This window comes from Podarcis melisellensis (assembly GCF_964234715.1).
Source record: "Podarcis melisellensis genome assembly, chromosome: 3".
In the NCBI taxonomy this organism is placed as follows: Eukaryota; Metazoa; Chordata; class Lepidosauria; order Squamata; family Lacertidae; genus Podarcis; species Podarcis melisellensis.
In genome coordinates, this window is record NC_138530.1 from 24,645,522 (window position 1) to 24,672,403 (window position 26,882).

The 26,882-nt window shown below is 44.1% G+C and overlaps 1 protein-coding gene across 4 annotated transcripts in view; it reads left to right on the forward strand.

Annotated features, from left to right (window-relative positions):
• Positions 1 to 931: 931 nt before the first annotated feature.
• Positions 932 to 26,882, forward strand: part of HHAT (hedgehog acyltransferase) — a 190,088-nt gene continuing 164,137 nt past the window's right edge. For 2 of the 4 annotated variants that reach the window (XM_081904131.1, XM_081904134.1), the window contains exons 1-4: positions 933 to 1,898; positions 17,797 to 17,864; positions 21,714 to 21,827; positions 23,960 to 24,154. In XM_081904131.1, the coding sequence (XP_081760257.1) occupies positions 1,751 to 1,898; positions 17,797 to 17,864; positions 21,714 to 21,827; positions 23,960 to 24,154 (525 nt within the window). In that variant the 5' untranslated portion in view covers positions 933 to 1,750. Of the gene's footprint in view, positions 1,899 to 9,757; positions 9,916 to 17,796; positions 17,865 to 21,713; positions 21,828 to 23,959; positions 24,155 to 26,882 lie in introns of all 4 variants that reach the window. The other 2 variants (XM_081904133.1, XM_081904132.1) reach the window with 2 other exon arrangements.

Consider the following 26,882-nt stretch of genomic DNA (forward strand, 5'->3'; position numbering starts at 1 on the left):
CCAATCGCCTTCTCAATCCAGCCTGCAGACGGTCTGGGAATCAGTGTGTTTTGACATGAGTAGAATGTGTCCTTTTATTTAAAATGCATCTCTGGGTTATTTGTGGGGCATAGGAATTGGTTCATTCCCCCCCCCCGCCAATATAGTCTGCCCCCCCCAAGGTCTGAGGGACAGTGGACCAGCCCCCTGCTGAAAAAGTTTGCTGACCCTTGCTGTAGCAGTTGTACTATTTTACTGAAACAAATACCAGGGTAACTAATGGCACCTCATGTTTGTCAGTGTATGCTTGTTTGTCCCAGCTAAGGTTCTGGTGTCCCCACAGTGGGGTTAGAGAAGAAGGGAAGAAACTCTTGCATCTCCCCCCCCCTCCTCCAAGATTCAGACACCCTGAGCTGCTTGGTCACTAGGAATGGGGAAGAATTTTGTTTTTATTGCATGTTATATTTATTTAAGAGGGACGCCGGTGGCGCTGTGGGTTAAACCACAGAGCCTAGGACTTGCCGATCAGAAGGTTGGCGGTTTGAATCCCCGCGATGGGGTGAGCTCCCGTTGCTCAATCCCAGCTCCTGCCAACCTAGCAGTTCGAAAGCACGCCAAAGTGCAAGTAGATAAATAGGTACCGCTCTGGTGGGAAGGTAAACGGCGTTTCTGTGTGCTGCTCTGGTTCGCCAGAAGCGGCTTAGTCATGCTGGCCGCATGACCCGGAAGCTGTATGCCGGCTCCCTCAGCCAATAAAGTGAGATGAGCGCCACAACCCCAGAGTCGGTCATGACTGGACCTAATGGTCAGGAGTCCCTTTACCTTTTTATATTTATTTAATTAATATCCCATCCTGCCTCCTGAAGGAACCCAGGGTAGCAAACATTTCCACAACAAAACGATTATTATTTTATTTTTTTAGAAAGCTTTCCCAAAATAGTTAAAACATTCCTAAACCATTTTCTCATCCAGTGATTTTAGGGTTGTCAGGTACAGTGCTCTTCAGTCATCAAATAACTGGGTAAAAAGGAACGTTTTAAAATTGCTCATGAAAGTCAATAACGATGGGGACAGATGCACCTCACATTTTAATGTGGTGCTTCTTAAACCAAAACCACCCCTCTCCCAGACTTGATGTATTTATTTAATTTAAGACATTTATATACCGAAAAAATATTGGGCTAGATGATGAGCGACGTCTGCGTGTGGGATTTTTCAGGGGGAGGATGGAAGAGAGAGAAAACAAGCTTTTATGGACATGGGCAAAAGCTGGTTCCAGCAAATAAAACGAGATCTTACTGAACATGCATGTTTACATAGGGCACCACCCAAACCACCCTCAAATCAGATTCAGATCCATATTTGTAAGATCCAGTCCACCAGGCTAGATGAGAAGTGTGCTTTTGACACGCATTTCAGGAGGCTCCCATGCAAAAACTATGCAAGCTGCAGATCCCTATTTTCGTGCCACGGTGGCACTGCAAAACGCCGGAACTGTGATCTGATGTTGGCCTTGTAGGGGCATCTCGGTAGGATCCATTTTTTAAATATAAATTTGCTGCAGCCAGCTTTTAGCTTCTTCCCCGTTTCATTAAAAAAACACCACCAGCCTGCTAAAGAAACGCTCGCAAAAAGGTCAGCTTGCCTCGCCATTCCAAAGTTGATCTGTGCGCAGGGCAGGAAGGGAGGAAGGAAACCAACCAACCCTATTGCGCTCCGCCAGGCTTACACTCGAGTAAACAGCCCCACGGGTCTCGCAAGCTGGTCCTGAATGTTGCAAGCCACGCGCCCCGGGCCCAGCCCGCGCGCGCCCCGCCGCTCTCCGCAGAAGGGGCGGAGCGAGTGCGCGCCTCGCCGGGGCCGGAGCCGGAAACGGGGAGGGACGCCCGGGCCGCGCATGGAGCCGCGCTCCGCCGCAGGTCGGTGCTTTTGATTTGTTCCGCGCAGCTCCGCGAGCCATTCGTTGCTACAAACCGTCAAGGCGGGGAGTGGAGGTCCGCCTCCTGCGCCGGGAGCTGGGCGGGAGGGAGGCGCCGAGCAAGTCGAGGAGCGTCTCGCCCGGGGCGCAGAAGACCAATGCATGCTTGTTCCAAGCGGGAAGGAAATTCCTGTCGCGGAAAACTTTGTCTGAGGACCCTGGGAGCGGGAGGGGACTCTGAAAGCGTCCTGCCCCGGAGCTCCGCTTGACGGTCGCAGGAGGGTTGCGCGCGCAAAGATGCGCAAGGACATGTTGCCTCTGGGCATGGGCAGAGGAGTCCTGCAAGCACAGTTCAGCACATAGAGGTCCGAGCAGGCGCGCCCGAGCCACAAAAGTCCCGGCTAAAATAAACGTGTGGGGCCGCAATTATATTACATACTTACTTGGGAATAAGTAGCGTTGAACTCAAGTGAGGCTTAAGTTTGCGCTGTAAGGTTGTTGTGCGACTAAAAACAGTGGACTTTCCTGTAGTACAGTACTTTGCAAAATTTTGATAAGGCTCCTGAGTGCCTTCCAGTCTTGCTGATCTGAGACTAGGTTTATCAACTGGCCAGAATTTCACTCTCATTCCTAGTTGTCAGAAAATGATAACAATCCCAAAGGAATTCTTTTTCCATGCATAATTTTTTATTGTTTACAAAATCAAAATATAGAGCAAATTATTACATTTCTTTACATTGTCCTTAAAAGGTGACTTCCTTCAGTCTTACCACAAATTGTCCTTGTTTATAATAAACATTATTTCTGCATTCCTTTGTTTGTAATGCCATTAATCTAACTCATTTATGCATTTCCTTTGAACATTACCCTTTATCTTTTACAGAGCATCTTTAAAGCCCACCAAAGTTATCTGATCATCTGTTAGACTTTCCAGATATCTTGTAAAACTTTCCCAATCTTTGATAAACCTCTGGTCTTTGATGTATCTAATCTTTCCTGTCAACCTATCCAATTCCGCATAATCTAAGAGTTTTGATCGCCATTCCTCCAGTGTCGGTATAACCTCTAATTTCCAGTTTTTAGCTATTAGGACCCTTGCTGCCGTTGTTGCATATTGAAACAGCTTGTGATCTTTCTTCTTAATCTCTCTGCCTACCAGACCTAGCAGGAACGCCTCCGGTCTTTTGCCAAAAGTATATTTTAGCATTTTCTTCATTTCATTGTAAATGCTCTCCCAAAACCCTTTAACCTTTTGGCATTCCCACCACATATGGTAGAAAGTCCCCTCCTTTTCTCTGCACTTCCAACATTTATTACCGGATCCGTACATTTTAGCTAATTTTACAGGAGTTAGATACCAGCGATAGAACATTTTCATTAAGTTCTCCTTTAATAATACACAGGCCGTAAATTTAAGATGTTGGTTCCAGAGTTTCTCCCACTCTTCAAAATAAATATTACGACCTAAATCTCTGGCCCAATGTGTCATTACTGCCTTTACTTCCTCGTCCACTAGATTCCATTCCAGTAATATTTTGTACATTTTAGACAAAATTTTTGTGTTGTTCTCCAAAATCTCGGTTTGGAATTTAGAGTTCTTATCCGCATATCCTTTCTCTTTTACATCTTTCCTGAACATTCCGTGTATCTGGTGGTAATGCAGCCAATCAAACACTTGGGACTTAACCTGGTCGAACGGCCTCAATTTCCACTTCCCTTCCTCCTTCGTTAATAGTTGTTCGTAAGTTGCCCATTTGGTTCTCCTATCGCTCTTTTTAACCGACATGACTTCTAGTGGTGACAGCCATTGTGGTGTTTTAGGTTCTAGGACATCTTTGTACCTTTCCCACACTTCCATCAGAGGGCCCCTGAAAATGTGATTCCCAAAATCCTTATGTACTTTCTTCCTCCCATGCCACAGGTAAGCGTGCCACCCGAATCGGTTATCATGGCCTTCCAAGTCTAGCACTTCCACCTCTTCTAATTTTATCCATGTTTTAACCCAGCATAGGCATGATGCCTCAAAGTATATTTTCAGATCTGGCAGGGCAAAGCCTCCCCTTTCTTTGGTATCCGTTAGTAGTTTAAATTTTATTCTCGGTTTTCTCCCCTGCCAGATAAATTTGGAAATCTCCCTGTGCCAGGTTTTAAATATCTTTATGCCTTTAATCACCGGTATGGTCTGGAAGTAAAATAGCAGTCTTGGAAGTACCGACATTTTGATCGTGGCTATTCTCCCCCAGAATGACAGTTTGAGTCTACCCCACGTTTCTATATCTTTCTTAACTCCTTTCCATGCTGTTTCGTAGTTATTTTTGAATAAGTCTATGTTCTTTGACGTTACCCATATGCCCAAATATTTCACTTTCTTGGTCACTTCTATTTCTGTTTCTCTTTGTAGTTCCTCAATTTTATCTGCTAGCATGTTTTTAGTTATTATTTTTGTTTTCTTTTTATTCAGTTTGAAGCCTGCTACTTCCCCATATTGATCGAACTCCGTCAGAACTTCTTTTATTGAATCGAGTGGGTCTTCCATTGTTACGACCAAGTCGTCAGCAAAAGCCTTAGTCTTATATTCGTGTTGGCCAACCCTGATTCCTTTGATTTCTTTGTTGTCTCTAATAGAATTTAATAATACCTCTAATATCATTATAAATAATAGTGGGGACAGCGGGCACCCCTGTCTTGTACCTTTGCTTACTATTAGTTCCGTCGACTCCACATTGTTTATTACCAGTCTTGCTCTTTGTTCGGTATAAATTGCTTTTATCCCATTATAGAATTCGGTGCCCACTTCCATGTATTCTAATTGTTTCAACAAGAATTCCCAGTTTACATTGTCGAACGCTTTCTCGGCGTCGACAAATAACAGTAAACCTTCTTTGTCACATCTGTCTGTTAGGTATTCTATTATATTGATAACGTTCCTTATGTTGTCTTTCATTTGTCTTCCTGGCAAAAAGCCGGTTTGATCTTTGTGAATACTTTCTACCAGAATAGTTTTTAGTCTCCTTGCCAGGACTCCTGAAAAGATCTTATAATCTATATTTAACAAAGAAATCGGTCTATAATTTTTGATTTGTTCTGGGTCTAAGTCTTGTTTGGGGATTAGTGTGATCAGTGCCTCTTTCCAAGTCTCTGGTATTTCTCTTTCCTTAAGGATATTGTTCATCACTTCTTGTAATGGGTTCAGCAAGACCGATTCCAACTCTTTATAGTATCTACTGGTGAACCCATCTGGACCTGGGGCTTTCCCATTTTTTAAATCTGCTATTATTGCTTTAATTTCTGCTGTCTTAATTGGGGCATTCAACTCCTCTTTTGCTGCTGTGGTGATTTTGTTGATATTTTTGGATTTTAGGTATCTCTCTATTTTTCTCGTCATATTCCTTCCTGTATTTTTAAAGAGTCCTCCATAGAAGTCCGTGAAGGCTCTCCTTATTTCTTTTGACTTGTTTATCTCTTCTCCTTCCACCACTATCCTATTTATTGTGTTCTGTTCCTTTCTTTTTTTCAGTTGCCACGCTAGAAGCTTCCCAGATTTGTTGGCATATTCAAAATTCCTCTGCCTCAATCTTTTGACTTTCCATTCTACCTCTCTGTTTATCAACATTGCGTATTGGGATTGTAATACTTTAATGTTTTCTTTTATTTTCTTGTTTTTTGGATTTTGACTTAATTTCTGTTCGTTCTCCTCTAATTGCTTTGCGATTTCTTTTTTCCCCTTTTCCCTTTTTTTATTCTTGATTGCACTCTGTTGAATAAAAAAGCCTCGCATTACCGCCTTACCAGCATCCCAGACCACCTTTATTTTTGTACCTTTGCCTACGTTATCTTCGAAATATTCTTTTAGTCTATTTTGGGCCTTTTCTACTATCTCTTGGTCGTCCAACAGACAGTCCTTAAGCTTCCATCTATTTAATCTGCTTTCTTGCCCTTTCAGTTCCATTTTTACTGGGTTGTGGTCTGAAATTGTTCTAACCTGTATCTCTACCTTTGTCGATCTTAAGACTAATGCTTTCGAAGTCCAAATCTGATCGAGTCTCGATAATGACTCGTTAGGTTCTGAAAAGAAAGTGTATTGTTTTTCCAGGGGGTGTTTGTATCTCCAAATATCCACTAAATTACAGTTTTGGACCAGGGAGAAAAAGGTTCTAGGTAACTTCCCCTCTTTACCCTTAGTATGCCTTTGCCTGTCTCGCTCTAGCGACACCACGCCGTTCATATCTCCTAGTAGTATAATTTTCTGATCTGCGTAGTCAGACAACTTTTCTTCAAGCCTCCCATAAAACTCTGATTTATTGTCATTGGGGGCGTATATTCCCACTATTATTATCTTTTCTCCCTGCCAATTAATTTGGACTGCTGCTATCCTTCCTTCTTCATCTTTGAATAGTTGTTTCGCTTCGATTTGTTTGTTGATATAGATAACTACCCCCCTCTTTTTGCTCTGGTCTGAGGATATAAATTCATTTCCGAGTCTGTGGTTAATCAGGACTCTTTTGTGTTTCCTCGCTATATGAGTCTCCTGAAGACAGATAATGTCTAGGCCTTCTTTCTTCAAAATATGTTCGATTTTATTCCTCTTTCCCTTGTCGTTCATCCCCTTAACATTCCAACTGTAAACTTTTAACGCCATTTTGATTTAGTTTAGACAGAGGAAGAGGAGGAGTTGTTTTCTTTTTAAATTTCCTCTTCCGTCGCTCCTTCCTCTCCCCCCTCCCCTCCCAGGTTCTTCTCTCCCCCCTCCAAGTCCCCCCCGGCTCCCTCCTCCTCTCCTCCACCCCCCTCCCTCTGCGGTTTCAGTTCTTTATATTTCCTTAGAAACTTATCCGTTTCTTCTGGGTTCGTCAATTTTTGTCTTTTACTCTTATATACGAAGGAAATGCCCTCAGGAAACTCCCACTTAAACTCAATGTTGTTCCTTTTGAGTATCTGTACCAATTCTTTATAGGGGTCCCTGCGTTTTAGGAGTCTAACTGGGATGTCTTTAAAAATCACTATGTTCATCCCTTCAATGATTAACCTTTTCTCTCTATTCTTTTGAAGGACCCTATTTCTTATTTCTCTATCCTTAAACACAACTAGGCAGTCTCCTGGGAATTTTTTGTTCTTTAATGTCTTAGTTTTTAGTCTGAAAGCCGATTGCACTGTCTTTCCAACCTCCTCTGTTGGTACCTCCAGCCAGGAGGCTAGTTCTGCTATTATTTTCTCTTTTATATTTTCTCCCGATATTTCGGGTATACCTCTCATCCTAAGATTAGACTCCCTTTGTCTTAGTTCATTCAGAGCAATCCAATCTTTCATGTCCTCTTGACTTTTAGTCAAGTCCAGAATCTCAACTCTTATCTTTTCTTCCTCTCGTCTTACCTCTCTCACTTCTGCTCTTGTCTTTTTCAAACCTTCCTCCACTGTCTGTGTCCTCCTAAATGCCTCCTTCAGCTGGATCTTTAATTCGTTGACCGTTTCATCTAGCTTCTTATCTACCTCCCCAATTCTGTGTTCTACTTGCTCTAACTTACGTTCTACATTTTTCTCACTTTGCAAAATTTTGATAAGGCTCCTGAGTGCCTTCCAGTCTTGCTGATCTGAGACTAGGTTTATCAACTGGCCAGAATTTCACTCTCATTCCTAGTTGTCAGAAAATGATAACAATCCCAAAGGAATTCATGCGGTTGGTGTTTTTGTGTTTTTAGCTATTCCTCTACAGTGTGGTTTCGAAAACACCATGTTTTGTTTTTTTGAGGAGCACTTTCTTCTGTTTAGGACGCGGGTGGCGCTGTGGGTTAAACCACAGAGCCTAGGACTTGCTGATCAGAAGGTTGGTGGTTCGAATCCCCGCGATGGGGTGAGCTCCCGTTGCTCTGTCCCTGCTCCTGCCAACCTAGCAGTTTGAAAGCACGTCAAAGTGCAAGTAGATAAATAGGTACCGCTCTGGTGGGAAGGTAAACGGCGTTTCCGTGTGCTGCTCTGCTTCGCCAGAAGCGGCTTAGTCATGCTGGCCACATGACCTGGAAGCTGTACTCCGGCTCCCTCGGTCAATAAAGCGAGATGAGCGCCGCAACCCCCGAGTCGTCTGTGACTGGACCTAATGGTCAGGGGTCCCTTTACCTTTACCTTTTTTGTTCTGTTTGAAGATGTTAGGTACGCTTTTTGTAGCTTTTCCCTAACTGTAGGGTCGGCACCCGCTAGTGGATTGCAGGCTGCTCCAAGATGCACTCCCACCTGGCAAATATAAGGCAAAAGATTAGCAGATGGGTTCCCAAATGCATGTTTGGGTTAAAATTGGGTCCTGGTTCTGTAATGGTTGAAGATACCTTCCTTAGATGGAAGACACTCTGCACATGCTCAGAGCTACTCAACTTGAGGTTCCAGAATGGTTTGAACAGAAAAGTTGGCAAACCTTTCTGGGATGACATATATATATTTATAAACTAGTGTTCTCGGTCGGTGTCCAGCTTAACTTCTCCCTCCCACAACTAACAATCTGTATAGGTAGAAACATTTTGGGGAATATCTGAGGAGGTGAACTAATCCTGTAGGAAAACAGGGGGAGGCTGAGACAGCAACAGAAAGTCTCTTCCCATGGCCTTTTCCCTTCCCATTGCATCATTTTCCAAAAATGCCACAGGGCAGCAGTGTGGCGAAAGAACACCATCTACCCCCTCCTTGCTCCCACAAGAGTTGTAGTAAACCAAGCAGCCATGGATTTTAAGAGTAGCAAATGGAATTTGTCATGGTTGGCCACCATTGTTGCCCTGACTCCAATGGCATACCGGTAGTTTCAAGGTGTATCATGTAGCAACTTTGGTGAAGTTAGCTGGGCCTGGAGGTGGTCAGTGCCTGGAAGAGAAACTACTCATAGGGATAACATAGGCATCTTCCTTACGCCAAGCCAGGCCAGTGGTTCATCTAGCTCAGTAGTGTCTACTCCAGATGTTGCTGCACTGCAACTCCCATCATCCCTGGCCATTCCTGGTCTATTCTGACTGGCAGTGGCTTTCCAGTGTTTCCCTCCAGCCTTACCTGGAGATACTGGGGATTGAACCTGGGACCTTTTGCATTCAAGTCAGGTGCTCTGCCACTGAGCTACAGCCCATCCCTTATGGGAACATACCCATACAGCTTTGTGTCCTTGGTGCGGGGGCGGGGAGGATGGTATAAAATGGGAATGAATCAGGGCCCCTTTTCAGCCAGAACTTGCTGGTACTGCAAGAGGGAGGTGTTCATGGTGAGTTCTGGCACCTTTTCCCTAGAAAAACAGCGCTGAGAATGATACATTTTTCTGCTTGTCCGGTCATTATTTCGTTCTACAGAACACTGACCTGAAAATCATTTTCAGTGCAGGATTCTATTCATGGTGAACAATGGCTGAAGTGCCTGCCTGCCATGCTGACCTTGCTCCTTTGCAAGCCCTGAGACACAAGCAAAGAACCCACTAACCCCGTCCTCCCTGGTGCAAACAGCAGCAGAGATGATAACAGGCTTCTCCTTTAGGGGAAGGGCCATTGCATGCTGGTAACACCATGCTCCCCTCGAAATCATTCTCTGTGCTTCAGTGAGGCTGAAGAAGGCTTCTTTTAGCAGCGGGAGGGGTAGGTGGATGGGACTCTGTGGGTGCCTGGAAAGGCCTCTGAGGGCAACATGCACAGCTGTGAGTGCCACACTGGCAACTCATGTTCTATGTGCATTTGGTCCTAAACTGGACTGAACTGTTCTATAATAATGCAGTCGCCATTGCTCATGATTGACAGTTCGGATGAATATTATCTTCCACATAGAATTGTTGTTCTGCCCTATCCTGGAGACTCCTCTGGATCTAGTTAATAAAATTCATAAAATTATCTTCTTGTTTTGCAGGCACTCTCTACCAGGATGTTGTCCTCCTAGGTTTCGGGAACCCTGAAAAATGCCATTACAATTAGGACTGCTACCGGTATGGGAGCTGTCTCTTTACCTGTTCGTTTCCTTTGGTTTTCATTTTTATTCCTTTTATGAAGTCTTCCAAGCCTCTCGAGGTAAGGCTCTATTTCAGGCTCATTCTCGTTAGGTACTTATTATTATTATTTTTTGCTTTTGTAGTTCACAATGTATTGACTTAAATAGTATGTCTTAATGGAGTACTTTGTAACAGCTCCCAGCAGGGCCCCCTACAAAGGCTTTTTGCCCGGAGCTTGCGGGTACCCTTCCTTTGTGTCAGCCAAGAGCGGCAGCGGAGCCAGGCTGAAGGTACACAAGCTGTGCATCTCCTTTTAATGAAAGTGTAATTCAAGGTTTGTACTTCAGCTAGTCAGGGACCACTAGAAGCAGTCAGTTGACATTTACTTTGTAAAAGGAAAAGACGACGTAAATCTGAAGGTTAGCCTACTAATGTGTTTTCAAATGGGTAACAATGGAAATTTGTTTTCATTTTCCTAACAAGAGTATTTTTCTTGCGCGATGGAGAGCTCTGGATGTTTGTGACTTAAATTTATTTGCTTAACTCTTGAGAAGTGGCACTAACATTTTGTACGAAACAGTTTACTTGGATCATAATATGCCACTGCGTATAGTTTCTGGTCTGGTTAAGTCCCTTTTTTATTGTCTATCACATACTTTACCACTTGGTTGATTTGTACAGTCATACCTTGGTTTTCGAACGCCTTCATACTTGTACATTTCTGCTCCGAACGCCCTAAACCCAGAAGTAAGTTTGCAAACGTTTTTCGGAAGCCGAATGTCAGACGTGGCTTCCACTTGACTGCAGGAACCTCCTGCGGCCAATCAGAAGCCACACCTTGGTCTTCAAATGGTTTCGGAATGGATTAAGTTTGAGAACCAAGGTACCACTGTATTTTCACAAGGGCTCAGGTAAATAATTAAGCAGACTGGCATGTTGAGCACCTTCTGGCCAAGGTAGCTTACTAAGAGTTTAAGAGAGTTCTGTGTATTGAGGGATTTGGGGAGGCACCCCATTCTCAGGATGATAACTCCTTTAATGGAAAGTGAAGGTCTTGAGGAAGGAGGGAGCCATCCAAGGAAGAAGTAAAAGATGAAGGCCATTCCTTAGGGGCCACATTGATATCAGCTTGTGCGTCTGAGGTTGGGGTGGTCTCTGTTATTCTAAAGCAGCAATGCGGCAGCAAGCAAAGGCTATAGCAGCCAAGTCTGCTGCTTGTGGCTGGAAAGCCAAACAGGAAGTTTGTGACTGTTGCCATGGGAACAAAGGGGCAGTCCATTCTGTACTGAGCACCGGATGTTAGCTCAGTGGGTTTGTCATATGACCTGTACAGGATGTACATGGGTGGAGTTTTGAGTTTCTCTCTGTTTGTTGAAGAGAGCAGACATCTTTACTGTATGACTGCTAAAAGACACAAATAAAGAGATGTAAATAGATTTCTGTCTGCTTCTTTCCCCTCCCTGGGGACACCAAAGGGGAGAGAGGAGCAGTTGGTGTGTTTTCCTCACAGCCTGAGGAAAATCGCCGGAACGGACCTCGCGTATGTTTTATCCTGCCGGGAGTCGCCGGAGGGAGGTCTAAGGAATTCAGCCGGTGCCTGAACAGATAGGCACATACCTCTGAGACGGGCTAAAATTCCAACAGTCTCCTAGCTGTAAAGCGATTGGATTATTAGAAACTCAGAGTGATGAGTTTCTCATGGGTGTGTAGCCATTTCCATTTTCAGAGGAAGTTGTCTGTTCCTGCTATTTCAGCAAGAGTATTTAACAGCATGTGACACTAGCAGACTGCCCCAGTCCTTGTTGATCATTTCTGTTTTTGTCAATTTCCAGTTTGATGTCTGGTTTCCCATTAATTTTGCAGCCCTTGCTTCAGCACAGTTATCCATAGTTATACTCATTGTGTGCCAGTGAATTCCACTGGTAAATTGCACACATGGTGAACAGGTTGGTCTTGTCTACTCTGTGTGCCTCAGTTGCACGGTGTATGTGCTTTATCTATGTTAATGTTTACACCTTGAGCATAGAACCCACCTTGCTGATATCTGTTGAACGTTAGGTTTCTATAAATATATTTTAAGAATAGTCTTCAAAGCAGACTTGGTGCTTTGGGGTGAGATTGAACATAATTCAGCACAATAATTTTGAGAGCTGACGTTGCACAGGCATAACAATAGCTGGTGCGCTGGCAGCTGCGGAACAGGAGTGTTGCTGAGTGCAATAACAGCAGTTGCTCTTGGTGTTGCTCGGCACCTTTCCCAAGGGCAACACAGCTTTTGAATTTGGCTATTGCATTATGTTAAGAACAAGGCCCCCCCGCTTGCAGAATGGCTGTGGACTGCTGCAATTGGATATCACCTTTGAAATTAATGCAACCAACAAGTCCTTTCTTCTCTTCGTGCTTCTGGCATAAGTACACCAATTTTTCCTGATTCTCTCATAGTGTTAAAATGCATACCTGTTGAAAGTCACAGTTGTCGGAGAATGCTTTGATAGCACTTTTTATTGGAGGTGTGGACCTTTTCTCCCCCTTAATGGGATATGTTGCTTAAGAACAGAAGAAAGGATGCTTTGCTGTCTCAATTTATCAGTTGGGTGTGGAGTTCCTACCCATCAGTATGTACTTAGGGGGAAGACACAGGTGTTTGTCTTGTGGTGTTTCTGTCCCTGTTGAACATGTCTTGCTGCTGTGTCCATGGTTCTCAAGTGTGTCACAGGCCTTTTCGCGTGTTGTCCGTTCTGAATTGTGGGTGGCTCCTAGAAGCTGTCAACATGCAACAGTGGCCACACCCTGGGAAACAGCTTCACCTGACCGGCTAAACCAGGTGAGGGTAGCCGATGGGCCTCAAGCCCTTAGTGAGTTAGGGACTTCCCCTGCATCAGAAGACAGGCTCTGGCGGATTGAGCGGACGAGACCCAGACTGGGTCCAATGGTCAAGAATGCAGTTTCTGCATGTGCTATGGAGGGATGTGAGGGGCAGACAGGGCGTGTCAATTTAGGAAGGAGAAGGAAAACTCTGATCCTAAACCTCCACTGCCTTGTGGAACATCTTCGAGAGAAGAAAAGTCTAAGGAGTAAAACCCTACACAAATTGGGAGTAGAGTCCCTAAGACAGTTGGATGGCGCCTCCTTCTGGCAACTCCTGCAGCCAAGCTGGTGCCAAACGTATCGCTCTGCTTTCCTTTGGACCACTTCAGTGAGGCTGACGGAGGGTGGTGGTCTTCTCTGGGCAGCCCAATCACACTGCCTAGACTTGCATCCTGGGGAGGTCACTTTGGTGCTGCTAATGCCGTAGTTTGACTTCACCCCCGGAGGCGCACTCCCTTGTCTCTTGAGACAGATGGATGCCAATGAAGAGCTCTGTTGGGTGACTGCTCTCTTTTTAAAGGCAGTTTCCATTATTGGGAACAAGTCACTAACAACATAATTCTTTTATTTCCAATGAGGCTAGCAGTGCATAGCTGCTGCTGTTCCATAAACACATATACTGTACCTATGTTCCTATCAGTTTCAGTGGGTTGGCTAACGCTCTTCTCTTGTCCAGATATCCTCTTTGTGTGGTGCAGGAGACCTCTCCCCTTGCACACAAGATATGAGCATTCCGCATGTGAATCATTCATGTATATATGCTCAATATATTAAATGTTCCTCTTCCTTGTTGAGCTTTCTGAGTCTGGCAATTTTATGGCTTAATTCAGATGTGCCTTCGATATTTTAATGTATATATAAAAAGAATACGCAACCTTTGTTTGTGGCGAAACATTTTTACTTTTGTCTCAAAGTAAATTGCCATGCTTATTTTTCTCCCACTAGGGGGAGATAGCAAAACAGTCTTTGCAAATGTTGGAAATGCAATCCCTAGCTTGCATGTTGTGATTAGGGCAAGCAGACATAGATTCTTCAACTTTTGCACTCATTTTTTCCCATGCTGCATTCTGTCTTTATATACTGAAAATGACTATAAAAATAAAGCAAGGTTTGCTTAAGGTACATGCTTATATAAAAAACATTCATTGTGTCCAGGTTTCTACCTGACACATGCGGAGAGAGATTCTTACTTGGAAGTAAAGTATGTAATGGTACAGACTCAGCAGCAGATACAGGGCTCACAAGTCTTGGTTCATGAGCAGGGTAAGATCGGAACTGGATAGAAGTAAGGAAGACGTCCCAACAGGCTTCCCTGCCACACCCGCCGAACTTTTAAAGAAAAGGTGTGGCATGTTCACTCATCACACTTGCTCACCTTGCAGGAATGATGGGATTGCAAATGTGTGCTCTGTCTGGCCACGCCGGTCTGCTGCTTCCATCTGCAAAGGTGGCACCTGGCTCTAGGCGGCAAGACTGCACCCTCAGGCTCTTGTTCGGGCACTGCCACATCCTCCCTTGGCTGATCCGAGTCCTCCCCAGCCTCCAGTGCTTTGGCAGCATTTTGTCACTTTGGTCCCAGAGATTGAAGGATGCTGACCGGGCATTTGCAGGAAGGATAGACCAGGTAGAGAGGGTTGAAGAGTGTGTCTGCTGTAGGGCAATCTTGAGCAGCAGACTTGATAACTGTACTTAACAGGCAGGTTTAGAATCAGCAAATAGCCATATTTAAGTGGATGACCATGCAGTAGAATCTGCCAGAGTAAAGCAGGAAGAAAATGTTACGCAGGGGATGCAAAATAGGACGGGACAAAGCGCACACCGTTCATGAAGGACAGTGTGAGCAGACATTTGCTGGTTATCCTGATCAAAAGACTGAGTGAGAACAGGAGATTCTGAGGGGGGGGGGATAGTTGGGTTCTTCTTGTTTTTATTGTGTATTTTACGTTCTTATATTGTGATTTTATCTTGTGAGACCTGTGGGTATAGGGTGGTAAACACATGTTGCTGCTGCTGTTGTTATTAATATTCACTTTGAAACTCAGAAGGAGTTGGGAGAAGAATGGCTAATCCGCCAGATATTTCCCAGATGTTTATTTCTTTTGCCCGACTTAAATGTCCCATAGGCTGAGGATGGACCTGGGAACTCCAAATGACTCTGATTGTGAGTTCGTTCCCCGCCCCTCACCTTCTGTCCACAAATAGTCGATACAGCTATCTATGTCAGTAGTACAGTTCAATCATGGCACCATCTTTGTCAGTAGGCATTTGTCAGCATGCTTATTTCTGCCACTAATCTGCAGGCTGTTCTGACCCTAGCAGTTGATAGCATAATGTTGGAGAAGTGATGCTTCGAAAGTGAATTATGGGCATGTTCACATTAGCGCTAGGGCTGATGGGAGTTGTAGTTGAGCAATATCTGGAGCACCAAAGGTTCCTCACTCCTCTTTTACACCTTTGATTTCTGCCTGCACTGCCCTATCTGTGCCTTGCAGAAGCACCTTTTAATCATGCTTTGGAAGCAGCCAGGGATAAAGCCTCACGTGTCATGCCATTAAATAATCTCCAAAGTAACTCATTAAAGTTCTGCCTCTATGGAATAAAATAATTCTTAGTCTACATTTTTTGTGTTGCTCTCTGCAAGGTCAGTGGTGCCGGATTAAGAGGGTCTGCAGGTTAACCAGGGGGAAAAGGAAAAAGAAGCAGCAAAAATCCCTCAGAGAAGATGACGCTTTCCCTTGAGATTTATCTTGGGTGTCACAAAGTGAGAGCAAAAACTCATTCTGTTGAGAGATGAATTTCTTCAGGTAGAAATTAAGAATCCCCCTCAGAAAAGCAAAGGTGATAAATCAAGCGTTTGGCTCCTCACTCCAAGAGCTTTTTTCTTCCCCCTTCAGCTAAGCAAAGTTAACTGTTTGAACCTCTGAGGCAGTCTCTCTTCCGTGTGACTCCAAAATAGGACTTGACAGGCTTTTGTTGGGGATAAATTGTGGGCAAGAGTGCATTTGATATTCAGTGGATTATACATGTTGAAAATTTTGCTCTGAGTGGCCAATAGCTGTGCAAGGGCAATACCAACGTACACACACACACACGCCTTAAGGCTGTTGTTAATTGTTAGCAGATCTGGCTTTTAACAGATTAATTAATTGACTGATTAAATTCAGGTTAAATCTGCATTTATTTGAAACACCAGCAAGCTGTGAAGGAAGCCCAGGAAATGGATGTGGATCTGTAACAGAAGTTGCTGGGTATGCAAGGGAGAGAGGAAATTAATTGGAAAGCCCGTGGGTGGACAAGTTGGAAGGGAATTCTGCTTTTGATAACCTTACAGACTGAACTCTCAACTATTGCTTCACTGCTACCTACCACTCGTATTTATTATTGATGCTCCTTTTGCCCATATTTGTCACTTTTTCTGTGAATAAGCTGCCTGATCAATTCAGTAGGTCACTGTTACGCATTCTGTGAAATTAAAGACATTGACTATCTAGCACAGCGCCCACATGCTTTTTTGACTATTGCTTGTATGCTGTGGGCCATCCTGAACATTGGTTTTACAGTAGAAGGATGGAATATGAATGCTGCTGAATATTACAAAAATCTAATTATTCTGGCTTTTATGTGTAAATTTAAGTGATAATGCAATAAACCAAAATAGACATGCATCGTTAGAAAGGAACCACTTACTTCAATGCTTTTAAACATGTGTTTTCTGTGATGCTATGCAGTAGAACTAAAATAGCATTTATTTATTTTTAAAAGATATGCAATGAATTTAGAGCCCTGATCAAACTGATTGTTACTCCTTTCTGAGTCTAATGGTCACACAGTGAGTGGCCACTTCTGGTGAAAGATCTTGGTTTCATTTTGCACCTTTTCACTACAGTGGTACCTCGCAAGACGAAATTAATTCGTTCTGCGAGTTTTTTTGTCTTGCGAATTTTTCGTCTTGCGAAGCACGGATTCCCATAGATATTAACAGTTTTAAGAAAAAGGAAACAAACTTGCAAGACGTTTTCGTCTTGCGAAGCAAGCCCATAGGGAAATTCGTCTTGCAAAGCAACTCAAAAAACGAAAAACTCTTTCGTCTTGCGAGTTTTTCGTCTTACGAGGCATTCGTCTTGCGAGGTACCACTGTATTTAGTAAGGGGAAATGCCTATAGAATGAAGGCTTGGCATCATTGGCCTGTTAGCATTTTGACTCCTTGTCTCTTTTAAATAGCACTAACTATTTCAGCAAGTGGAAGTCGTCAGGCTGTTGCAGGGATATGAAATGTTGTGCCCATCCTCCCCTTTAGGAAAGTCAACACAAGGCTTTTCTACACCACACCTTGCTTTAAAATTTGGTAGGGCTGTGGGTGACTAAGATGGAGTTGCTGGTGATGACTGAATCTGACAGCTGGCCACCTCTGACATAGATACACAATCTGTAATAACTCCATTTTCAGCCTACATGCTCTGGAATCCAGAGATGACACAGAGGCTGAAGTACCAGGGTGGCTGTCTGAGGAGCAAGCCATTGGGCCTGAAGACCCCTGAGACTAGATCAAAGGCTCCATCCTTTGAGCACAGGTGTCTTGCATGAATGCCTGGAGCGTGCTAGATTCTGCTCCGAAAGGCTACTCCTTTAAGGCTCCACAATTCTCAGCAAAGGGGTGGAGCTGGAGTAGACAGTTTCAAGGAACACTTGACTCAGTTGGGAAGATGCATTCATTGAAATAAGTCCTATGTTTCCTAGACTCTGTCCAGGGTCCTGAAAGACCTGCTCTTAACTTCTCACCTTCAGGCATTTAAGCCCTGATGAAACCCAGTCCATTTCTTTCATTCTATTCCAAAACAGCTTGATGGATTTTTGTCCTCCTAAGTCAGCCATGGCTTTGTTTGGGGGTTTTTTTTGCTAGGAAACGATACATGCTTACTTGGAAATAAGCCCTACTAGGCTTAATGGGATTTCATGTTTAATAATTTGGGTTAGGTTGCAGTTGTTGTGTAACAGAAACTGATGTACATGTTGAGCTGTTTATAAGAAACAACCAACTTCTGTTACTTCCTGATAATAACTTCTTATTTAATGATCTGTTATTCCTGGCAGAGTATGAAGAGGAACTTGATAGAGAATTTGAGCTGGAAACTGATTTACTGTTTGGAGGATTTAGAAAGGTAAGGTCAATGAATATTGCTGAGATATTACTTTTAATTTGAATAAGCATGGGAATAAGCAGTTTGAATTGCCTTTCAGTGAACTGTAATTGGCTTTGATGACTGGTGTGTTAAATTGCGCTCTGGATGAAGAAGGAACAGTTTGGCACAAATTGTGATGGAGCCCCAATGCTATCCTGTGCCATATGGCTTGTCAGGTTGGCATGGTTAGGCTTGCCAATTAATATGGCCTGTGTTGCTTGGCGGAGAAATTGAACTAAGTGCTGCATTAAACTTTGCAGATCTGATCTGTGCAGCTGTGTGGACTTTAGTGTGCAAACAAATTCAGATTTGCTTTCACACTCCTCTTTCAGGAGTCAATGTCGCAAGCACCTGTTACTACTGTCATCATATGAGCCAAATAAAACTATTAGGAAAAGCAACAACAAGATTTCCTCTCCCCTTTTTCATGTTTAGTGGAACGAACATTAAAAACTCAACAGTTAAAAACCACACAGCATTATTCAGTATATACAATCACTATTAATATTAGGCAGGCATCTTTGTTTTCCTGTTTTTGATGCCTGCTATAACAAGAAACCTTATTGTTTTTTTTGGCATGATGGTGAAGATATTGTTGACAATTCGCCTTAACTAGTTATGCCACCTATGTTCAGTCTGAAGCAAAAACGTGAAACAAATTTGGGTAGCTTTTTTCTAGAGCTGAAACATCTGCAGAATTTTAAGAGGAGACAAAAGAGAATTAGTCTGCAGTTTTACGCAGACTTGCCATTGAATTCAGTGAAGCGTTCTTCCGAGTAAACATGCATAAGATTGGATTGCTGCGTTGTCTGTATTTTATAATGAAAATCCATGGGGATGGGGTTTGGTTATCTCTAGATTTCTACCTCTGGTGAAATTTGAAGCAAATCTGAAAATTCATCCTCAAACAAAGCAGTGTTTCACAAAGGGTCTGACCCATCTCCAGCCTTAATGCAGGCTTTGCCAGCTTGGTGCCCTCCAGATTTTGTTGGACTACAACTACCAGAATCCCTGACCATTGGCCTTGCTAGCTGGAGCCGATGGGAGTTGTAGTCCAAAACATCTGAAGGGCACCAGGTTGCAGAAGGCTGCTGCAATATATCACTGCTGTTGACTGTATTCCTTCTCAGCTTCTGCAGAAATAGCAATAAGGGATGGGACTGGCCTGATTACGTATTTTGTAAGTCTATTCTAATGAGATATCCATCTATCCTGGGTCTGTTGCACCTGGAAATGTAAAGAGCTGTGACAGTATGCTCAGATACTCTGAGAGGGAATGCTTTAACTAGTTGGCTTCTTTTACTTGCCTCTTATATGCCATGTCTGTTCATAAATACCGTATTTTTCACTGTATAAGACACACTTCCCCCCTCCTATAAAGTAAGGGGAAATGTGTGTGCGTCTTATGGAGCGAATGCAGGCTGCACAGCTTTCGCTGAAGCCAGGAGAGCAAGAGAGATCGGTATGCACTGATCCCTCTTGTTCTCCTGGCTTCAGGGATAGCCCGCTGCGCTCCGGAGACTTCGCATTGCTTTTGCTGAAGCCAGGAGAGCATCCCTCTTGCTCTGCTGGCTTCGCTTCGTTAGAGAGCCGCTGCACAGCTTTCCCTCTCTGTGCAGCGCCCCTTCAGCGAAGCGGGAGGAGAAACGGAGCCCCTTCCATTTCTCCTCCTGCTTTGCTGGAGAGGCGCTGTGTAGAGAGCGAGAGAACATTTTTTTTATTGTTCTCCTCCTCTAAAACTAGGTGCGTCTTATGGTCGGGTGCATCTTATAGAGTGAAAAATACGGTAATCGCAGGAACTGGTGGCATTTCACTTAGGCCAAAGGTTTGAAAACATCGCCTTTATACTATGCCCATCTAGGTCAGTATTGCCTACTCTAACTGGCAGCATATCACCAGGGTTTCAGACAGGAAGCTCTGCTTGGAGATGCCAGGGATTGAATCTCTGTGTGTTTCTTCTCTACCACTGAGCCACGGTCCCTCCCCATACCGCTTCCTTTAAATCAATATTGGAACTTCATTCCTCATCCCTGTGGCTTACTGGGAAGTACAGAGAGAGGGGTAAGGCTAGTGGGCCAAACATAGCTGCAGAACTAATCTGGTGCTTCCACTGCAATGACTTTGGCGCTGCCTCGCCTCCTCATCTTACTCCCAGGATGAAAAAGTGACACAGGCAGCAGCAGGTCACGTGAGCCCCACCAACCTCCCCACCAACTGGGTGGCCTCCCTGACCACCCGGTACCCCTTCCCCTTTCAGACCGGCCTTCTATTCCTCCCATCATTTTTTTTTGGACCATTCTCTCTCTCTGCCCCATCTGACCCCCCAGTCTCTCTTCCTAGGCCTCCTTGCTTCCCATGCCTTGCTGCTGACTCAGCCCCTGCTTGCTCTTTTCCTAGACTTGGTCTGTTCCTCATGCTTCGGCAACAGTGCCTGCCCTGCCTAGCTTCTGAGGAGCTTAGCAGTTGGCGATAGAGATTCTTAAGGATTAGAGTAGCTCAGCAAATTGCAAGCAATGAACCTTAGCAGCAGAGCAGCTAAGCCTACGACCAGTGCTTTTTTGGGGGGAGTATGTAGTGGGACGCAGGTGGTGCTGTGGGTTAAACCACAGAGCCTAGGGCTTGCCGATCAGAAGGTTGACGGTTCAAATCCCCATGATGAGGTGAGCTCCCGTTGCTCGGTCCCTGCTCCTTCCAGCCTAGCAGTTCGAAAGCATGAAGTGCAAGTAGATAAATCGGTACTGCTCCAGCGGGAAGGTAAACGACGTTTCCGTGTGCTGCTCTGGTTCTCCCTTTACCCTTTACCTATGCAGGGGTACGCATACCCCTAAACATTTTGTGAATCTGAGTTTGGCCTCATTGAGGAGCAGTATTTCAGTATGAGTAGGAAAGTGAGAGTACCCCTAAACATTATTTTTTAAAGAAAAAAGCACTGCCTGTGACTTTTGTGACTACCTAGTCTTCCCACCCTCATGATGGGCAGCTTAGCCAGCCACTCCTGAAGGCATCATTGCTACTGTGACAACCCAAATCCCTTAGCATATTACTGGGTTAATTTATACAGATGTGTACATATGTGTATGCCCCTATATATAATGGTGTGTGTTAAGTATGCCTATTGTGTGTGCATATATATTTGTAAGAGAAGGATATGGTGCATAATGTATTAATTTAGCCGCACACACCTTTTCTATTGTCCTCTCACAAGGACCGCAGACAGCAAAATGTTATACGGCCGCTTTATCGGCGCTAAAGATTTTGTGGTCCTTTCATAGGCTTCAAACTAAAGCAAAGGGGAGGAAAAATTCCTCCAGCACCTACTTGAAAACTGTGCCACGCTTTTAACAGCATGAATTCATACAGACACCCAGACAGTGATTGCCGTCTGCTTTCTGTTCTAATTTGGAAATTCCTTTTGATCAACATTGTGCAAAGGATGGCATTGTTCTTGGCAGGCGTCCTGGGAATATCTTCAGAAAGCGAATGTGGCCATACAGATTGTGATGGATACATTGCCAGGGGAGGGAGAGAGAGAGCGAGAGCGAGAGCGAGAGAGAGAGAGAGAGAGAGAGCAGAGAGGAAGTATAGTACTTAAATTTATATACTGTTTTTCTTCCAATGCACTCAAAGGTGGTTTACAATTTAAAAATAACGAGTTACAACTCAATGAACAGTGATAGAAAAAACCCTCATGTGTTATGTTGGATACCTTCTTCAGCCATGGTTTCTCCTGGTTTGCGACCTAAATTGAAATGAAAGCAGTGATCATGTATTTCCAGTCTCCTCCTCATGCTTTAAACCCGTTTTATGATGGATTCAATTTATGCCTAGGATCCCATGGATTTTGAATGGAATTTTTGGATGGAATGGGGTAAAGGATATATCCTGTGGCTTCTTTTCGGTCACCTCACGGTATCACAGCTGTCCAGCCTTTACATGAAGAAGGTAGGCGACTTTGAGCTGACCTGCTCTAATTTGGAAATTGCTTTGGATCAACAAATAAATTGACCATTATCTCTAAGAAGAATAAGAAAGCTCTAGTTTTACAGTACTAGTAGCGTAGACGTGTTTTGTTGCCTCTGTGGCCTCCCTTCCCACAGGTAGCACAAAGTGCCATTCAATCCTGGTAGCAACCCTAAAAGGTGGGATATATGCCTGCCCAATGGGATCTCCTGTGACTTCTAGGGGTACAGAGCTTCACTCAACATCGGAGGCTGGATCAAGGGGCACAGCTGTAGTACCCTTTAAATATGTGGTGCCCTTTCCAGTCCTGGGTAGAGTTTGTCTGATGTTGGAGGTGGGAGAAGAAAGTTATAAACTCAAACTAAAACGCTAGTGGGTTGCCCCCACCAATTTAGCCCTCCGAGGCCTGGAGTAAGTGTACCCAGCTGTCTCACTTCTGCACAGGCCTCTCCCATTTCTCATGGCTGATGTGTGAAGGGTCTAGAACAGGCAGAGGCAAACTCAGCCCTCCAGATGTTTTGGGACTACAACTCCCATCATCCCTAGCTAACAGGACCAGTGGTCAGGGATGATGGGAATTGTCATCCCAAAACATCTGAGGGCTGAGTCTGCCTATGCCTGGTCTAGAACAAAGCATGGTGGGGGGCGGGAATAGCAAGTGTTACATCAGTCACACACTCTGAAATGTGGTTAAAAAAAATAAATCAAAAATCACAACTTAGTCAGTAGAAAGACATGGTTAAGAGCTGCACATATTGTTCCAGTGCTGCTCTATGTAGGGACATTGTGTGACCCAGCAGAGGGGAACAGCATTTCAGATAATATTCAGTGTTTTTCAGCTGTTCTTTGGAAGTCTTCAAGAGGCCTGTCTAGCCACTCTTTGAAGCTAAGAAAGAACCACTGTAGCAATTCCAGCTGCAAAGAAAACCATCCTCTGCAACCGCCAATTTTTGTAAGGGCTTCAAAATCTAAGCAGACAAGAGGCATAAATATATCTTTATTGGATGCATGTTTGAAAGATTAACCAAAAGAAGGAGAAGAAGAAGCCCTTAGTCTTTCAGAAATAATCACATTTGCAAAGGCAAAGAAAAGAAGAAGAAAAACTCTCTTATTTATGTAGGTGGGGAAATTAGTTCCCCCTCATGCCGCATGAACCCATTTCTTCCCCAGTCCTTGTAGAAATGCACGGATTCCCTTTGCTCGCCTGCTTTAGTGCCACAGTTCAGTGGGTTCCTCCCCTCTCTCTCCTCTAGTTTTAATAATCTTATGGAACAGAGACCCTGCAACACTGCTCAGCATGGAATTCATTAGAAGTGAGCCACTTTTATTTTCAATTGTTCCTTCAAGAATTCTTCCTATTTTAAATATTTGAAGGGGAGTGGTTGTACAGTAGCTTGAAATTAAATATCACACACTTTCCACAGATGTCTCTGTTATGTGCTACAGGTCGACAATGTGTTTTTCTAATAAAGGCAGGCGCTGACATTTTTCCAAGCGCCGCAACCTAAGTGTGACTAATGGCTTGGTTCCAAATCTACAGTGAAGGAAAAAAGGTATTTGATCCCCTGCTAAATTTGCCCAGTCCAGCCTTGTGCAGGTCTACAATCTTGTCCCTGACATCCTTGGACAGCTCTTTGGTCTTGGTCATGGTGGCTACTTTGGAATCTGCTGGATTGCCTCTGTTGACAGGTGTCTTTTGTACAGGTACTGTTAACGAGCTGTGATTACAGGTAAGACCTCTCCCTTGCAGCAAGTGCTTGTTACATACAGTGAAGATACCAGGTAGCCTGACATCTGGCTGGTTACTGGGGATCAAACACTTATTTCACTCATTATAATGCACATCAATCTCTGACTTTGGTCTTCTGGGTTTCTGGGGGTTTTCCCTGTTGTTATTCTGTCTCTCACAGCTACAATAAACCTACCATTATGGACTGGTCATTTCTTTGTCAGAGGGCAAATGGGCAAATTTAGCAGGGGATCGAATTGTACTCCTATCCCATTCCTTGTACAAACTGATGCAAAACTGAGTTGAATCCGGAGCTGAGTCTTGAGTCATGCATTGAACCGAAAGCGAGTGTTTTTGTTCATTATTGTCCTCCCTGTCTTTTTAGTACAAACCCTGGTTTCTGATGGTGTATGGCATGGCAGCCTGTTGGTTTCTGCTTGGTACCAATGGTCTGGCAGTGATTTTTCTACATGTAACTTTCTCGTACGGAGTGGCTCAATTTAAGAACCCCTTTCTGATGTGGCTGGGCTCATTGCTTCTGTTGTCAACTTTGCGTGTGTCTGCCCTGGAAGAAATAAAGGTAACTGGTTGGTTTGTTTTTTTTAAAAATAATACTGTGATTAATTTGTTTAAATTCATTCATACTGAGCGCTTTATTGTTGAAATAACCACTTTTCAATTTGGTTCTGAAAATGTGCATTTTGAGGAATCTTCTTTTATAAGAAAGCTTAAGGTTTAAAGAATAGTTACCCCTCTCATTTCAGGAATTTCCAACATGTGTGCTAGGGCGAACTAGCGCAAAGTACCCATCCTCGGAGGAGGGGTTAGTCACTGTCTCTCTGCATGATGTACTGTTCTGGCTTTGCCTCTGCTGCTGTTTTGTGCACTCTTCCTGTTTCTCTGCATCAGGTGCATTTTAGGAAGAAGTGTTATCAGCATTGTTGCTGTTATTTATTCAGATTTTTATGCTGCTGTCCATAAAATCTCTTGGTGATTTCAAAAATGACTGAAAACATCATCTAATAAAATAAAAACCAGTGGCCCAAACAACCAGCAGAGGAACTAGCGCAACAAACTGAACAATAAATTTATGACCAAGCTGCTGCTATCTCCAAAAAGAGCAGGACTTCTTTGAGGGGCTTTATAGCAGTGTGGAGAGGGTGACGCTTATGTCTAGAACAGTAACTCATGCTAGGGATGGGCTCCACCCTGGACAGGCAAACTCTACTGCCTGAATTCTGCCTAATGGCTTAACTATGATTTGCTTACTGCCAACAAACCACAGTTTGTGTTGCTATCAAAGGGTTAAAAGAGTAGCAGAAACGCTCTAATCACTGAGCAGCTGGAGGTCATTAGGCTTCCAGGAACATGAGTCTGTATAAATAGTCCCCCTGTTTGTTTGTTCTCCCCCTTCTCCCTTTGGGTGTGTGTTTTGCTGAGATGTGTGGTTCGTCGCCAGGATTGTTTTTTGGTGTTTTGTAAATAAACCTTATTTTTGATTTACAAACCGCATGCTCCAGGACTCCTTTTTGGGAAGATGCTGCCTCTCCTGCCCTTCTTAGCTGCTGCGCGAAATCCTCTGCCGTGGTGAGACTTTTAAAGAAGGAAGTGCACTGGGCATTTACATTAAACTAATTAAAGTTTAATGGGACAGGTTATGGATGTTTGTACGTCAAGAAGGAGATAAGGAGAGCAGTTCAGAGTGATTTATGCAAGGACTGGAGTGAAGACAGAAGCGGTTGCCGACAACGAAAGCCTCCAAAGCAGCTTGAGTCCTGCAACGTGCCTAGAAAAGTTTTAAAGAGGCACTGCGCAGTTTGTACTCGCTGGAAGACGTCTGATTCCTCAAGGAGCCACCTCAGCAGCTGGGAGACGGTCTACAGGTGTGTGAGTATCGTTCCTAAGCCCCAGGGAGGATGGCAGAGTCCCAGGAAAGTTTTACTCTCCCGTTTACGCGACTCAATGGGAAAAATTGGCAAGATTGGAAGGCTAGAGTAAGGGTTTGGTTGCAAGCAAAAGAGTTGTGGAGCTGTACTGAAGCACCGCCTTTACAGGCAGCTGCAGACGCGTCTGCAGAAGCCAAAGCAGCAGCAGCAGCTTCACAGAAACGCGACAGGAAAGCCCAAGGTCTACTAGTTTTGGCAGTGGGACCAGAGCAAATGCCTTATGTTTCTGAGTTAAAGAACACGCATGAGGTCTGGACGGTTCTGCAGCGGTTAAATTCCAGAAACACTGCGGGGGCCAAGATCCATGCTACAAGATGTTTGTTTGATTTACGTCTCCAACCGGGAGCGTGTGTGAAAGAACATATTGCCAAAATGGTGTCTGCCTTTAATCAACTAAGACAGCTGGGCATTCCTTTCTCTATGGAGCAGCAGTCATACATATTGTTGTCTTCTCTTGATAAAAGCTATGAGACTCTAGCTCTAACTTTGGAAGCTATGCCTTCAACTGAATTAACCCTTGAATACATTTCTTCTCGGCTTGCGGATGAACAGGATAAAAGGCAAAGAGAAAGAGGTTTGTCTTTAAAGGGGAGTTATGCTGTGCCTAAGAGTGTTGATGCTGAGTTTGAGCACACAGTAAATGCTTTTGCAGCTAGACACTGTTTTCGCTGTGGTTCCCCTTCCCATCTAATCAGGAATTGCACACGTGAACCTGGTCAAGACAGCAACAAGGCCGTTACCCCTAGTTACCAGACAAGGAGTTCCAGGGGACGTCGAAGAAGAGGAGGAGGTCGTGGCTACTCCCACAGCACACAGCACATGGCTTCAGCAATGGCGTTGATGCAAGGGCGTGGCCAAGGCAGCAATCTACGCTGGTTGATCGACAGTGGTGCATCTCACCACCTGGTGGCGCCATCTAGTGTCCGTTTGCAGAATTGCAGACATTTGCAAACCCCTAAAGTTGTGACAATGGCAGATTCAACTAAACGTTCCTTAGAGACTGTAGGCACAGTGTTCTTGAATTGTTTGCAAACAGAAATTGATGCCTACGTGCTAAAGGGACTGAAGGGGTGTATTTTGTCTGTGTCAGAACTTGATAGAAATGGGTTTAAAACTGTGTTTGAAAATGGGGTTTGCACTATTTCAAAGAATAACGTATCTCTTTTGCAGGTGGAATGCAGAAATGGGTTATATTATTTTGAGACAAGTCCAGATGAAGTTGAACAGGTTCATGCTGGTTGTGTGAACACGCCTACCCATAATTCTTGTGTTCATTTATGGCACCGCCGTTTAGGGCATATTAATTTTCAGTATGTTAAAAGGCAACCTGAATTATCAGAAGGGTGCAAATTGAACAAATGT